This window comes from Scedosporium apiospermum (genome assembly GCF_000732125.1).
Source record: "Scedosporium apiospermum strain IHEM 14462 chromosome Unknown SEQ_SAPIO_0085, whole genome shotgun sequence".
Taxonomy (NCBI): domain Eukaryota; kingdom Fungi; phylum Ascomycota; class Sordariomycetes; order Microascales; family Microascaceae; genus Scedosporium; species Scedosporium apiospermum.
The window spans coordinates 165,617-180,739 of NW_015971786.1; the positions used below are offsets into that span (position 1 = coordinate 165,617).

A 15,123-nucleotide genomic window follows, 5' to 3' on the forward strand; every position below is an offset into this window, starting at 1 on the left:
TCCCACCGGCCTTCAAACACCGAAATATTCCAAATTTTTTTCTCTTCTTTTCTTTTCTTTTCTCTTCTCTTCTCCTTCCTTATGCTCATTACTTTCGACTTGTTCCAACACGTGGGGTGTATCGTTATTTAACAGTCTCCCTCCTCAAGTCGTTCATAACCATGTACCGACTAAACACAATCCACAACCACCTAAACCACACCATCTGGCTCTGATGCGCCTCCGTCATAGCCCCCCAAGCAGCGCCCAACGCACCACCCCCAACAAGCTGATTAACAAACAGCAACGCATCCGGCCTCTCCTTTCCGCCCTTCTTCTTCTTCCCGCCATCATTTCCCGCGGCCCCGGCCCACGAGAAAAGCGTCGCGACAATGTCGACTACGGAAAGGTACTTGCGCGCGATGGACACGGAGGTGAGGACGTAGAGATCGACGGGGCACGACCAGCCGGACTTGCCGCGCATGAGGTCGGAGAGGAAGGCGCGGGCGCCGTGGTAGAGGGAGATGTGGTTGGGGTGGGAGGAGACGCCGGAGGAGTCGAAGGTTACGAGGACGTCGATGGCGGCGGTCGGGGGGTCTTTGGAGGTGGTGGAGGAGCGGAGGAGGTTGGCGGGGGCGAAGGCCTCGGAGAGGAGGGCGGAGACTTTGTGGGGGTCCCAGGTGGTGGTCATAGAGTCGGGGAAGTCTCTGTGTAGTGGGCATTGTCAGTCTGGTTTCCAGTAAGGGGTAAGGGGGTAAGGGGGTAAGGAGGGGACGTGGCAGCTTACGGTCTGTCGACGACCCAGACGTCGCCTTCGTGGCGAACGCCGAGCGCAAGAGCGCTCTTGACGAGCTCCTTCTTCCGAGTTTCTCCTAGGCCGGCTGCGTCTCCTAGATATACGAAGGAGCATTAGTAGATGTCGCGAGGGAATTTACGTTTCGTCTCCGTTCGACGAAAAGCCCGGGACCCTCGGTGAGAGAAGGTATGCAGCCCCTGCACTCCACGAAACCCGAGCTTCCCAACCGACGAGCAACAGCACACGATACTACGCACCGGAGCTGAGACACAGAATCTTGACATGGTTCCCCGTTTCGGGTCTCGTGAGCGCCAGCACGGTGGGCGCAAAGAACATGGCCTCGTCATCCGGGTGTGCGATCAGCAGACAGATGCGCTTGTTCTGCAGTCGGGGGAGGCGCATCTGTATGACGGATGCAGTGAAGGTGTAGAGGCACGGGATGACAATGAGGGCAGCGCCCACGTAAATCAAAAGGTCTAACATGGTGGGAAGAATACAAAAACACAAATACACGGCCAACAAAGGAAAAAAGGGTAGTCGAGAGTGTTGAATAGAATCAGTACGGCTATTCGTCCAAGACAGCACGCGTTGTCGAGAGAAAGAGTCGAGTTCGGTTTTACGGTTCAAGAGAGCCGCGAGCTAAAATTTGTCGGTGGTCGAACAGCACGAGTCGTCTGATGGAGGGGCGGGAAGGTTAATGCGATTGATCAATTTCGTGGGGGGGGGGGGGGAACCGTGGTAGTGGATTGGAAGAATAGAAGCTGAGCTACTCCTTCGCAGCTGTAAGCTAGCTATTCTCATGCAGACGAATGCAACTCTTGACGATGCGCGTCCGCCGCGGCGCAAAGATGGGACTCGGAATAAGGTTTAAGACAAGAGGAGAGAGGAGGGGGCAAAGAGAGAGAAATGGACAAGTTTCCATGTCGCCTCACACGAGACGATTGATTGATGCCACCTTGCGATTTCGATTTCAATTGGAGGGCGGGCCCCCTGTCGCTTTCGCTAATTAGCTCTCAATTAGTCTTGGGACGAGGCCAATTCCGGGGAAATGTCAATCTACGAAGTATGAATGCAATTGATAATGTTGGGAGATAACGAGCGGGAACTCTTTAGATCACGATTAGTTCTACGGATTCTCAAACTCGGAATCATTAGTCTGGTAAACCCGGGAAAAGTGTAATCTGAACCGGGCTACCAACCTGCGTAGGAGTGTCGGCTGTTTGCTCGAGAAGAGTCTAAATCACGATGTCCTGCGCGGCATGAGATCAATTGGCCGGAAGATTAAATCAATGTCAAGTAAATTAGCTACTTTTACGAAGTAGAGGGGCCGAAGGTGCGTCGTGGTAATTACGGTGCGGATCTGATATTAGATACGTACCGAACGCGGACAATTTTGACTTTGGAAGACCCCGACGTCATCGCCCAAGCCACGGCAGGCGCCTCAATTGATAACAGCTGGTAAGTAAACTACACAGCACACGACCTGCCTCCAACTCGAAGCTTCATCATCATCATCCTCAACCCAAGCTCCTCCATCCAACCACACCTCTTCCAAACAGCTCCCACACAGCACACCATGGCTCGCAAACGCAAAGATGCAACAGAACCCAAAATCAAACTAGCCCACCCAGATCGCTCCGGGCCGGCCCCGTCCGAAAAGACCTTGCTCAAATGGGCCGAAGAGCGAAACCTCTTCGAAGAGGCCAAACGCCGCGAAACCGCAACAGCTGCCCGAACCCAGAAGAAGAATAAGGGTACCTCCGATGCGGCGAGCCAATCAAGTCGGGACGAAGACGACGAGAACGTCTTGACGCCGGGTCAGGAGCGCGTCGCGGAGAGTCTTCTGTGGACTGCGACCCTTGCTATATTACATTTTACTCTTGATGTCTTGGTGTATCAACAGTTTGCCCAGGAGATACGATGGGATCGCATCGCCACCCGGACGGCGCAAGCATTCGTCGGTATGTGTTGACCAATCCATCCTAGCCCCTCTCATGTCGTCCATTTTTTTCCAGGGCTAGAAACTAATGATTGGATTTTCTTGTCCATTTTTCTCTGCAGTCTTCCTCGTCCTATTCTACACACTCCATCCTCACTATTCGAATCCAAACTTCGTCCCCGGCCTGCCAACCCGTTTTCAAAGCCCCGTCCGCCAAGCTATATTTTTCGTCGGCAGCGTTGCGGGGGGCTGCTACCTCATATACCTCACAAACTCCAAGGGCTATCTGGCGGTGCAGAAGAAGGCCCCCCCGGTGGCTTGCATATGGCTCTGGTCCGTCATCGAGCTGAATTTGGGGCTGGCTGTCGCCAGCGTGGCATGTGTAGCGGCGTTCCTATGGTACGGTGATTACGATATCAAATAGACTCGTTCCGGAAGAAGAACAAAATTCTCAGGACACGAATCTATGTAGTTCTAAAATAATACATGTAATGTTTTTACATATTCAACACGTTATGTATTGTCATCTAGATAAAGATCTCGATAGGGAATGCGGCGTGCTCGGCCGCCGCTCATGCCCCCTCCCCTTCCTCTGTGAACCTTGCGACAGAGATAACCTCCGCGCCTTGGCCGCTATGTCGATGACGCTCTGCACGTCGAGACTGTACCGCTTCTGGTCGTCCCTCTTGCTGAGAAGACACACCAGCTCTTCGAGTCTCAGCACGTCGTCGCGCTGCTCAGTTACGTATTTCTCGAGCCGGGTTAAAGATTCGTAGTTTATCGTCTCCATCCATTTCATCCTCGTTTCAAGGTCGCGTACACGTCTGTTGGGAAAAAAGAAGTTAGCATTTCTTTCGTTATGAAGAACAGCAAGACATGGAGGGAAGATGAACCGAAAATAAAACCTACGAAGATATCATGCTCATCTGCGCAAACTGCACCCTCCCCGTCAACGCATCCCTCTGCCTCACGAGTTCCAAAGCCTTCTTCCTCACCGGCAACCAAGCCATAGCCACCCCAGACCCCAACGCCCACCCATTCGGCACCAGCGTCCAGCCCTCTGCCCTCCGCGCATCCCCCTCGGCGGCCCTCAGCTCCGTCTCCTCGACGATTTCGAGAAGACGCTTCTCCAGCCTGTCCAGATCGTCCATGACGTATGCGTACATCTGGTACTCTGGTAGGAAGCGCTGATAGTTCGGCAGACGTGTGCGTTGGTTCTGGTCGGCGAATGCGTGGGCGTGAGATAATTTGGAGCTCGCGCTCCCGTCGAGAGCTGCGGCTTGGATGAGCTCAGCGAGCCATGTCGACTCGGTCTTGTACCAGGATAGGGAGGCTTTGACGCGGAAGTATTCTTCGTCGCTGTTGCGGAGGTAGTTTACACGCGCGTAGACTGCGGCGGCGATGGCGACGACGAAGGTGAGGATGCCGATGATGTTGGAGGCTATGGATAGGGGGCTATCGCGCTCGTTCGGGTCCATGCTGAAAGGGGTGCGGCTGTCCGCTACCTCCGGGGGTAGGTCACGCTCGAGAAAGGGTTGATTTGAAGGCACATGGCGATTGCAGAGAAAACCGCGATGTGAAGACGTGGATGGACGCACCTAATTCAAAAAAAAGTCCCCGTGCCTCTCAGCTCGACCCAGAGAGAAAGAGTGGGCCATCAGGGACATTCTCGGTACCAGTGACTTTTCTTCCAAATATCGCTAGGTAGCTTAACAGGTACCTAGTACATTCAGCTGATATTGAGCCTCGATCCAGGAACGAACCAGGATTATTCGATGTACTTTGTATTTCTCAACGTCGAGCATCAAGCACCAAAGGAGGGAACAAGATCAGGATCCTGTCGACATTCTTGAACATTAAAGAGAATTTAGCCATCATATACTACCAGGCATATCTAAGTCTATTACCACAACCGGAATTCTCGTCTTGGGTTTCTAATTGCTACATATTTCTGGGGATCACGATGTTGAATGGTGTAAGTGCTGAGTTAGACTGTTCCAGCATTGGAGAAATACTACAGCCTCTATTTTCGAGTTTATATTTCCAGTACACTGTAATATATCTTATTATTCTTGAGAACTCTACCTATTAAGACCGGTAACTGCAAGGTGCCTCCCTCTAGGACAGAAAGAGTCATGGTGTCACCAATGTTCCTCCTCTGGGATCTGGTTCAATTGTAATAGCCACAAAGTGCAAGTGTATACAGGCATCGCACCTTCCTCTTCTCTCAATTCGCCCAGCAAGTGCATATCTCTTGTCAGTAATATCACCTTTTTCCACTGTTGTTATCATAGAAGCTAGAAACACTACCTTCATTCTTCCTCATTACACTGCACACTCATCTCCTGATTCTGCCTCTACTCGAAATCCTTCTGATCAGAAAGCCTGCACGACTTCGACCATATCAAACCACACACTCAGTCACTGTATATAGTAAGTGTATACTTCCCAAGTGATATTAAGTGGACACTACATGTTCTGACTTGCTGTTTTATTGCTTCCGGCGCAGCTCCTCGAACCCCAGATCTACCTGCCTGCCTACGTCCACGATATAAACATCCTCACCACCCGAGTTCAGAGTACGTAGTCACCAGAACAACTCCCGCTCATTATATAGCTCAATCCCTCCGAGGACGTCATCCAATTCCAGTTTTGGACCGTGATGATGAGTGCTGTCCTACAGATCCAATCAACGCTTGTGTCACCACCTCAACATACCACCGTATCCCGTCCACGTCACTGACATGTCAGAAAGATATATTTTCGCAGCTCGGAGCCCACCCGCTCCTGTCGCCGTCCCCTTTCGATCTCCTAATAAATCCTGAAAATCTCCTTCTCACTACTCGCGGCACATCTCCTTCAACGCCTCCTCCAAACCACAACTAAAAGAACCTTCTCCTCATCCTTCCTCGACATAATGGCCGGTTCCGACAACTGGCGCCCCTACACTATTCCCCACTCGGGCGAAGGCGCTGTCCGGCGCTCCGACGGCCAATGGGTGCCGTCTTCACAGATCCTAAGCGCCCCTCTCGCTCCCCACCCGCACATCAACACGTCCTCATCTCTCGTCGCCTCCGGAAACGTGGCCACTTGCTCGGTCCCGTCCGCCGCAATGAATACCACTGCCACCGCTTCCACTTACCCGACATCGGCTCCTTCGCCGCCTGCCTCCAGTATCCCTTGTTTGGGGCCCCCGACTCGATGGGAAGAGGCTGTTCATCCGAGATTTGCGCGTGATAAAGGCCCTGGAGCTTCTGGGGCCTTGCCGACGTTGTTGAATGGCTCGATTGGCGTTGGAGGACAGGGAGGATCCAACTCTGCTGCGAATTGAGCTCATGTTCGACCTGTATATCCTTTCTGAAGCTGCCCCTTTGGACTCTGGCCTGTGGTTGATATTATCGGGTGATGCACGACGTTGAAGATTACATGTACTCAACTATGGTAACCTAAGTAGTCTTATAACATCAATAAACCTCTTCAACTTCGCGGACGGAAAAAACATAAGTTTAACCCCTCTTGTAGTTGAAATTCTGGTGAATATAGTAGAGAAACTCTCAAGCCCCAATATGAACACCGTATCTGATGACCATGGCGACTTGAAAAGGACCAAAGTCGATTAGGCATTCAACACGCCTTACTCCCTTACCCATTAGAAGCACAGCTCTTCAATCGACTTCATCTGCTCCCCCAAAACTTCCGAACTCTACAAGAAAGACATACAAGAATTCTGCAAGGACGTAGAATGTCAAATGGGAAATATGAATACTTTCGGAATTCACCACACTTCAATCGCACTATCGTATCTAGGATCTGTCCTCTACCTCTCGTAATAGACACAGTGGCATTTGGCAGAACTTGTATCAACTAGGTCTCCCATTCTATCCCTTATTTCGTGACGGCCGAGATGTCCTCCGCTTCCTGTCTACATTTCCGAATGTTATTTATCCCTCAAATCACACCGAGTCAACCATCTAGTCAGAGGTGTTGTTGACAGCCTCCGCCGCCGCGGCTTGACGACCAACGTTCCTTCGCCCCTCTTGAATGTCCTTCATAGTAGATTTGACTTCATTCATCATCTTGGCCAGCGTTTCCTTATTCCTCCTGAGTCTCTCCCTTGCTTGCTCGAGGACAGGCCTAGTAAGACCGCTAGGATCGGTATTCTAGTCTCGTCAGTACTGCACCGATGCCTCGAGGACAACTGGATTGCTCTTACATAGAATAGGTCGTAATCGGCCTTCACACTCTTCTCGCAGGCGTAGATAGTCTCTCTAAAGCGATTGATCTGTTCCCATAGGTCGGGAGCAGTAGGCCGGGATACCTTTTGTTCCTCCACATTACTGGAGGTGTCATCCTGCCTTTCCTCCTCTAGCCTAGTGTCATCCGTTTTCTGGGCAGGAGGGGGAAGATCCGTTGTTTTCTCCTCTGTACCAGGGATGCCATCTCGGTTCGGGGCAGAAAGTTCAATGGCTTTCATAACAGAACCCAATTCATCCATTGCTTTCACGATGCTGTCCGTCCCTACTAGGAGAGGCGTGACAAGCTGTGTTGTGTTTGTGTCTGGACTAGCCATTTCCAAACTGAGGTCTGTTGGAGCTTGTTCCTGGGATGAGATCGGAAGAGGGAACAATACCAGTTTATCATATAACTGGATTCAGTACGATTGACAATGATGGTGGGGAAGATATAGTGATGGCGAAGAGGAGAAGGAGATAAGGGAATATAGAAACCTAGATTCTGTATTTATACATACATCTGAGGATGTGGCCTAAGTTCCTGCTTTGTTGAATAGGGTGAAAGCAGAGGCACGTAGCATCTAACAAGTGAAATTCCAAGGGACCAAGATCAATCATGACCAAGTTTCCAACGACTTCATCTCTTTGAAGTGCATGGGCATGGTACCTCCTTTGTGCCGGTGGGAATTGAATTTTGCATCTAAACAAAGGAGAAGCACACCTCAGCCCCCAAACGCCTCTGGTACACGACACATTCCAAATCATAAAAAAAAAACCAAAGCTGCCTCAGTGGCTCTCCCTTGTCTCCTAGTTATTCCTCACAGCACTTGCTTGAGTACGTTTGGACATCTTCTCTCTGCAAATCTAATCCTCAAAAGGGTGTGGACTAAGGACATCACGGTCGACAAAACAGAATGCTGTATGTTTCGAAATCCTCTGTATTCAACTCCAGAATGAATCAATCTCAGCTTGTCTAATGAATTAAATGAATACCAGCTCTCAAACTCCCCTGTCCAAACCCAAGCCTCATCTCGGCCAGCCGAGTTCCGCCCCCGGAGAAACCCGCAAGCGACCATCGGGGCTCCATCTGGACGATTCTGATGATACAATCGAGACTCTTGTGCTCCCCGAACGGCGACTTCTACCCTGCCTGAGATGTATCAATGATTTTTCCACGAGCCACTTAGATTAGAAATGCTATTGGTCGTCGGGTAAGCAAGGTCCACGTCGTTGTTATGCCTTAACCTCCCGAGAACATCTCTCCTGACAGCATCTAGACTCTCAGGGGAAATGCAGCAACTGTTCTAGGGGGAATCGTGCCTGTCTTGACCCTCCCGCTGTTGCCAGCCACGCAGTCCATGCTTTCGCAAAGGCCTTTCTCGACTACGAAGCCAAGAAGTCTGAGACTACTACTCTTGTTAGTATTCTCTCTACACCTCGCCCCTCATTCCCCTTCCCCCTTTCTAACAGCTATAGAATCTAATCCTCAAAGCCCACGAGGCTAAACGTGCCTGCGGCAGCGCCGCCCCCTCCATTCTAGACTCAACCAGACCATCACCCACAACCCCAGCTCCCTCCAAAGTCCGGATCGTCTCGCAAACCCCACAGCCAGAACGCAAGAGAACGACTAAAGAGCTCCTCCAGGCTCTCGTGGAGTCTAACAAGCGTGTGGAGGATACCCAGGCGCGTCTCGCTGAACGCCAGGATAGGATTGTCCAGACGCAGGCGCTGCTTTCTTTGACTCTGGATCGCCTCGCTCGGAATCAAGAGGATATTTTTGAGGTTCTGAAGGAGGTTCGTGATGCTTGCCGCGGTTAAAGGAGTTCTCCCGACTCCCATGGGTTTGGAGAGGAGTAATATTCTTTTGAGTATAGGAGTGTTGTTTGAAGAAGTTCTTTTTGAAAAGCATGGGAATGTGTTTTCCTGCATGGGACTGCGTATTATTATAGCGTACTACTTTCGAGGCGAAGTATCCCTAGGAATGTTAGCACTAGCTACGGAATACATCGCTTAACTCGATTCGCAAAACTCCCTTGACTGTATGACCACATTCGCCTCCCTTGGTATTTTGGCACAGCCTCTCTCCTTTAGAGTAGTTTCATCCCAAACTTCACCTCGACAGGTCTACAGCCTGAGGAGGACAGGCCGTGATGACGGTGGTTAGCTCGTCGAGGATAAAAAAATGGATGCGCTTCACGGCAGGCTTGATCATTGTTAAAATCTCTAGTTGACCTTCTTCCCTGCTCTGTTTTCTTCATTCTGGGAATTCAAGTTCCATTGGACATTCTGCTCAGTTCAGTCTCAATATGAAAGGCCTCTAAGCAGCTAACCAGGGAAAAGTAGATCCTCTACCATCCATCAAAGAATCCCCCTCAAAATAAGGATACCCTTCAGGCATTGTACAAAATCCTAATTCCTCCTTAGCTGGCTAGTGCCCTAATCAGTCCTTGTCAATGTATCCATGTGCCCTAGTTCTTGCCTTCGTTCTGCTTCCGGGCCATCTTCTCGTGAAGCTCCCTCAAAGCTTCAAGAATAGCCTGCTGAGCCCTCTCGAGGCTCTTCAAAAACTTCTCATTGGCAGCCGTGTCGTGCTGGTCCTCATCCTCCTCACCGACAAAGGCAGCCTCCGACTCCTCAGTCATAGTAAAAATGCCACCGCCATGCCTATCAGCCTCTCCAATCTCACCCTCATCCTTCACATCAATGATAAAATGTTCAACAGGTGCATTGATGCATGCAATGGTGGTATGCTTAGCAGCAGCCTTGAGAGCCTAGAAAATCAACATCAAACATTAGCATACACAAGTTTTGGTTTCCAAGTGAGGGAGGGGGAAAGGACACGAAAACAGAGAAAGAAGAGGGATCAACTGACCTCGCGGGCTTCCTTTGTGTCATTCTCCTTACAATAAGCATACAAAAGCTCAAAGTTGTCCATCACAGGCAGAATTGAGTTGGGAACGTCATAACACTCTTTATGGTACTCCTTGCAGCCAAGGCACCCATCGGTTGATCCTAAAAATCACTAGAATAAGCACTGATGCCTTCAATTGAATGATTTCTTTCTTTCTATCCTTTTGGGGAAGGGGGACTGCACACTTACCCTTGACGATATAGCATTCCTACTGCAAGCACGCCAACGAGTATCGGTAGACGCAGTTGATGCAAGGGGGAGTGCGTCGGACGACCTGGGCCTGAGGGCCAGAGGGCCCAGCGGCGGCCTGATGGTTGGAGCTGGGATCCTGCTGCTGGCTGTTGCCGACGCTGGTAGAGTCCATTTTGGGGGAATTTCGAGATGGAATAAGATTGATGGTTGAGTTAGGTGGTTAATGATTATTTGATAAATGATGGGATGGGTTAAGGCGTGTAAAGAAGAGAAGTAGGGTTTGGTGTGGGAGAAGAACGAAGAAGAGGATGTTTCTAGTCGGCAAGACGAGGAAGGGGGGGGGGGGAATGGTAAGGAAGGCGCGAGAGGGACTCGGGACGGTTCCACGAAGGAGAGCAGGTTGGCGAGATGACGACTTCTACAATTGTACGGTGGTCACTGGATCTTGGGCTATGCAATGTCCATGAGACGGCTAGAGAATAAATACCAGTGATTCAAGGAAAGCATGGGAATCAAGATCGCTCATTATGCTTCTGCTTCTATATGGATAAAAGGAAAAAAAAAAAGCAGCCAGACCAAAATCCCAATCTCGCTCTTCCAACATGCCCTATCTATCTTTTCATCAACTCAACAGTAAACCATAATCAACATCGAAGAGGAGAACAGAAGAATCAAATCCGTAGCTTCTCCAGTGTATCCCCAAAACAGAAACTCAAAACAAATTGCCATCGTCTATAATCCAACAGCATGTCGTCTTTTCCCCGTCTACTCCCTCTTCCTGCCCCTTTCCAATGCATCCGCAAACCGAATACCTCTCCTCTCGGCTGGCGGCACCCTAGGGTTGCCCTCCTCGTCACTGTCACTATCATCGGCGTGGCTCGTCATACCTAGAGCCGCTTCTCGCCGTCTCCTCTCGGCGGGTGTCTCTTCATCCTCATCGTCGTCGATAGCGGTTGAGCTCGAAAGGCCCGCCACCCTGCGGGATTGCGACGGCCCCTTGAGGCCCGAGGACATGTCTGACTGGGGGGTAGGCAAGGTGGTCGTAATCCTCGGGCCCGGCCCCGCGGTGGATCCTTCCTTAGGGGTTCTGGTGGGAGCAGCAGACGGATCCGGCGCATCCTGGGTGGCCAGTCTCTTGACGGCTAGGGACGCAGAAGATTGGGCGACGACCTCCTTGCGCGTGCGAGCGTCGAGCTTCTGCATCTCTGCGATAAACGCCTCCTTTGTCAACCGTTTACCTTCGCCGCCAATCGTGAAGCGGATATGGCGGTCATCTTCCTCTTCGTTGTCGTCCGCTTCAGTCCTGCTCTTCCTCCTGCCGCGTTCAGCTGGCTCGCCGGTATCGGGGGAGGTGGCCGCAGGTATAGCCTTTGCGAGACCGATGTACTTGAGTCCTTGACTCATGAGATCGTTGCTGGGCGCCCCAGGCTTCTCGGAGGGTAGCTCATAGGTTTTGACGACCTCACCCTCGGCATCTTCCACGATGACCTATAGATGGAGAGTTAGTTAATTGCAAGTCTACACAATGCGTGCATCCACGAGGGTAAGGCTTACCGTATTTCCGAATTGGAAGGCCCGCGCAGGCTCGTGTCTCCGCTCTTCCTTGGACTTTTGCTTCCTCTTCTCCATCTTCTGGCGGTACATCTCATTCATCTTGCCCTTGATTTGGTCCATAGACCACTTTGAGCCCTGGCCAGAAGGGTTTAGCTTGTTGTTGAGTGTCTCCGCAGCCTCCGGTGTCAAGATCGGGCCAGGCGTGCCTGGGCTTGGGCGGTCGCTATCATTTTCCGAGTCGCGAGGAGCGCGCGCTTCCCTTGTATCGGTGACACCGAGTACGTCACCCTCCTCATCCTCGAATACAATCTGGTTGCCTTGTTCAAAGGCGGAAACCTTGAGAGTCAACGGCACTTCCTCAGGTTCCGCCTCGGTCCGTGCAGCCTCCACTGCGGTGGGTGTGCGATTCTCGGTATCGCTAGCAGCTAGGGAGGTTGACTGAGAACCCCTTTCCTCCGGAGGTACTTCGCCCTCTAATCCTGGGGACACAACGCTCGTTGGGCTAAGCATATCAGAAGTCCTCTGGGTGGGGAAAATGGCAGACTGCTCGACGGGGCCACCGGGTCCAATGCCGTCATCCCACTTCTTCTTCCTGCGGCGACGGGACACGCGAGACGAGGCCCTGCTACCGTTCCTACTCGGTCCTTCTTCCTCCCTTTGGCGACGTAAGAAGTGACCGGGGAGACCGATTGGAGGTAGGGTACCGGGAGGCAGAGTGGGCATCTCTTCACCTTCCGTGTCCGACATGGTCTTCATCTGAGACCTAGACTGTGACGAGAGCCTCGGCAGCCTATTCATCCACGAAGGTCCCTCCTCGCCACCTTGGGTATACGACATAGTAAGCGACAGTGTGTTGATACGCTTGCCCAAGGCAAAGACGGCAATCGAGGAACCGTGAACAATAATGGAGGAGATGACTATGAACGTGACAATCGGCCAAATCAGCCGGATAAGCCTGTAGTTGGGATGCGTCTCGGGTGGGAGTTCCGGCTCGGGGACGCTGTCACCAGACTCCAGCTCACCACGAGCCAAAAGGGCGACGAAAATGGCGCCCACACCAATGGGGCCGAAATGACCTGCGAATAGGGCTTCTCGCCAGGTTTTCATATCCGGGATGATTGGCTTGAGCATCAGCATGATGGGGATGCGACGGAAGAAGATGACCAGGAGGGCAATGACAACCAACTTCCAGGCAGAAAGGCCAATGTCAGTGTCATTGTAGTCTTGCCAGGGGATAATGGTACCGAGGAAGACAAAGTACGACAAGTTAAGAAGGAGATCAATGACGTTAGAGACGTGCGACTCCTCCGTCTTCTCAGAGAACCAACCATCGTTGGAAAACCCGACACCAGCGGCGAAGCCGACCAGGAGATCGTCGAGGCCGAGCATACTTCCAGCTCCGGCGCAGAAGAGAGAGAGAACAAAGTAGAACACGAGGAAACTCTCTCTGTCAATCAAATCACGCTCCTCGGAGAACTTGATAGCGTGTCTGGCAATGTACCCGACCATGAAACCAAAAAAGGCACCAAATACACACTCGTATAGAATAGTGTAACATATCCAGTGGAAGGTGACCGGGCCCGCCTTCAAATGGCCGGAGATCAAGTACAAGGCAAGATATACGAATGGGAACGCCATGCCATCGTTGCATCCAGACTCGGCGGAGAGGAGATCTCGAAGGTGCTTGGGTACACGCTGGGCGAACTTGCCCTTGCCGACAACGGACGATGCGAGGACGGGATCGGTAGCGGTCACGCAAGCAGCGACGACGAGAGAATCCAGCCAATTCAGAGCAGGTACCATCCACCAAATAAATAGGCTGGTAATGAGCCAGCCAAAAGCCATAACGGGCACTAGCAGGAGGACGACGGATCTCCAATGCCGCTCCATGTAGTACTTTGGCAATTCAACTCCAATGGCAAAACATTGCACAACGAGAACGATACGGGAGAACTCTAAAGTGACAATATCTGTATTGCCCCATTCCAGAGGATTGATTAGGTTGGCGGCGTGAGGCCCAAATATCACGCCGACGACGGTGGCGACCGTGGCTTCACCGATGTACATGCGCTCCTTGATGACGGAAGAGCAAAGCATGAAAAGGGAGGTGAAGCCACCCAGAATGATGTAGACCAGATGCGATCTGGTGGTGGAAAGATGCTCCCACGCCATTGTGTCGGTGGTTGCAGGGTATTATGGTAGTATCGCAGAGCTGTCTTCTATATCAGCGATAAGAGATATAGGAAGGGAAAAAAGAGATCCCTGAGAGGCGAATGAATCGAGGAGACAATGTATTGCACCCTCGGCACAGGCTCAAAGAATCGCACCGCCCCTGTGTTTTCCAACTAGGCGGCGCTGGCCTTGTCCAATCCTGTTCCTATCTGTTCTTGGTGATGCGCGCCAAGAGGAAAATGCTATCGGTTCGCAGCCCTGTGTGAGGCGAGACGCCAATGCTTGTTCGCGATCCAGCTAGTGCAGGCCAAGGCTGGAGTTCTGCTTGGCGGGACTCTACAATCGCGCCCGTTACGCAAAGAACCGTCCTTGGCAAGTCTTGGATCTGGGGAAAATCTTGCCAAGGAGCCAAGAAGCAGAGGGCCAAGACTTCGACGGGAGGCGAAACAAGATTCCCGCCCCAGCCAATTGGGAATCCTGGCAAGCGCAAAATCAACGTCGAGCGACGGATCGGGAAATGGGAAAATCGCGATCGCCGAGCACGGAGATAGAAAATAAAGAAAAAAAAAATTAGAGGAATCGCGGGGCTCCGTCCGGCAGGTCTTTGGGTGCTACCGGACGGCCTTCAGGGGGAGGTATCGTCGAAGCAGGGACTAGGATGTGGCCTAATAGTATTCATAGCAGAAAAACTTGCAATTGTTAGCATCAATGCGTGGTGACATCTCTGGGATGTTTTTTGACAAATCTCTTCTTTTGGAGCGACGAAAATGAAGGGGGCAAAGAGGAATGACGATGATGACGGCGATGACGGCGATGACAGTAATCAACGGATTCCGGCGCGGAAACACCGACGGAAGTACGCATCATCAAAGGCACTAGTGATATGGGAGATTGTGGGTTTGCTCACCTCGGCGTGTGTTGCGCAGTAGGCGCATTGAAGTTCCGCGGCGTGTCGACGGGAACGGGAAGATCGAAACAAAGTCGAGTGGAGATGGCCCAGGGTTCTTTCGAAGATCTCTCTGCTCTTGGAAGACGGGAAACAAACTCGGCCGACCGAAGGCGGAGGGAGGCAGGGTTGGAGCTATACTTAAGTACTTCTTCTCAACACGAAGTTGAGGGACGGCCTGGGCGAAAATTCTAACCATGAGTCGTTAGCTTGATGCTTATAAACAGTTCGACCAACCCGTCGGCACCTCACGACACTAGAGTCGCCCTAGCCTCCAAGGTGCAAGGGTCCAGAGATTGTTAAAATTGTTACTTTTGTGGTGTAGTGTCGTGTCTTTCCACAGACGAGAGATTGAATGTTTTGCTATGGAAGAACTAATTGGCTTGATGCGGAGTGCGAGGA

The 15,123-nt window shown here is 51.6% G+C and overlaps 7 protein-coding genes and 1 pseudogene across 7 annotated transcripts; 3 read left to right on the plus strand and 5 right to left on the minus strand.

Annotated features, from left to right (window-relative positions):
- Window positions 1-124: 124 nt before the first annotated feature.
- Window positions 125-1,258, minus strand: SAPIO_CDS2073 (uncharacterized protein; the record flags this gene model as incomplete). Its single annotated transcript, XM_016785200.1, has 3 exons — window positions 125-686; window positions 767-869; window positions 1,033-1,258. The coding sequence occupies 3 exons, from the start codon at window positions 1,256-1,258 to the stop codon at window positions 125-127; spliced, it is 891 nt and encodes a 296-aa protein (XP_016645078.1).
- A 1,093-nt stretch (window positions 1,259-2,351) lies between these two features.
- On the plus strand, window positions 2,352-3,138 carry SAPIO_CDS2074 (uncharacterized protein; the record flags this gene model as incomplete). Its single annotated transcript, XM_016785201.1, has 2 exons — window positions 2,352-2,736; window positions 2,837-3,138. 2 exons carry the CDS (start codon window positions 2,352-2,354, stop codon window positions 3,136-3,138), a joined length of 687 nt encoding a protein of 228 aa, XP_016645079.1.
- A 99-nt stretch (window positions 3,139-3,237) lies between these two features.
- Window positions 3,238-4,192, minus strand: SAPIO_CDS2075 (uncharacterized protein; the record flags this gene model as incomplete). The annotated part of the gene is made up of 2 exons (XM_016785202.1): window positions 3,238-3,538; window positions 3,624-4,192. The coding sequence occupies 2 exons, from the start codon at window positions 4,190-4,192 to the stop codon at window positions 3,238-3,240; spliced, it is 870 nt and encodes a 289-aa protein (XP_016645080.1).
- Window positions 4,193-5,631: 1,439 nt separating this feature from the next.
- On the plus strand, window positions 5,632-6,045 carry SAPIO_CDS2076 (annotated as a pseudogene; the record flags this gene model as incomplete).
- A 640-nt stretch (window positions 6,046-6,685) lies between these two features.
- On the minus strand, window positions 6,686-7,209 carry SAPIO_CDS2077 (uncharacterized protein; the record flags this gene model as incomplete). Its single annotated transcript, XM_016785203.1, has 2 exons — window positions 6,686-6,874; window positions 6,928-7,209. 2 exons carry the CDS (start codon window positions 7,207-7,209, stop codon window positions 6,686-6,688), a joined length of 471 nt encoding a protein of 156 aa, XP_016645081.1.
- A 651-nt stretch (window positions 7,210-7,860) lies between these two features.
- On the plus strand, window positions 7,861-8,764 carry SAPIO_CDS2078 (uncharacterized protein; the record flags this gene model as incomplete). Its single annotated transcript, XM_016785204.1, has 3 exons — window positions 7,861-7,865; window positions 8,294-8,363; window positions 8,423-8,764. 3 exons carry the CDS (start codon window positions 7,861-7,863, stop codon window positions 8,762-8,764), a joined length of 417 nt encoding a protein of 138 aa, XP_016645082.1.
- A 650-nt stretch (window positions 8,765-9,414) lies between these two features.
- SAPIO_CDS2079 (uncharacterized protein) lies at window positions 9,415-10,221 on the minus strand (the record flags this gene model as incomplete). The annotated part of the gene is made up of 3 exons (XM_016785205.1): window positions 9,415-9,717; window positions 9,928-9,958; window positions 10,070-10,221. The coding sequence occupies 3 exons, from the start codon at window positions 10,219-10,221 to the stop codon at window positions 9,415-9,417; spliced, it is 486 nt and encodes a 161-aa protein (XP_016645083.1).
- A 593-nt stretch (window positions 10,222-10,814) lies between these two features.
- SAPIO_CDS2080 (Uncharacterized protein) lies at window positions 10,815-13,775 on the minus strand (the record flags this gene model as incomplete). Its single annotated transcript, XM_016785206.1, has 2 exons — window positions 10,815-11,537; window positions 11,604-13,775. 2 exons carry the CDS (start codon window positions 13,773-13,775, stop codon window positions 10,815-10,817), a joined length of 2,895 nt encoding a protein of 964 aa, XP_016645084.1.
- Between the last annotated feature and the right edge of the window lie 1,348 nt (window positions 13,776-15,123).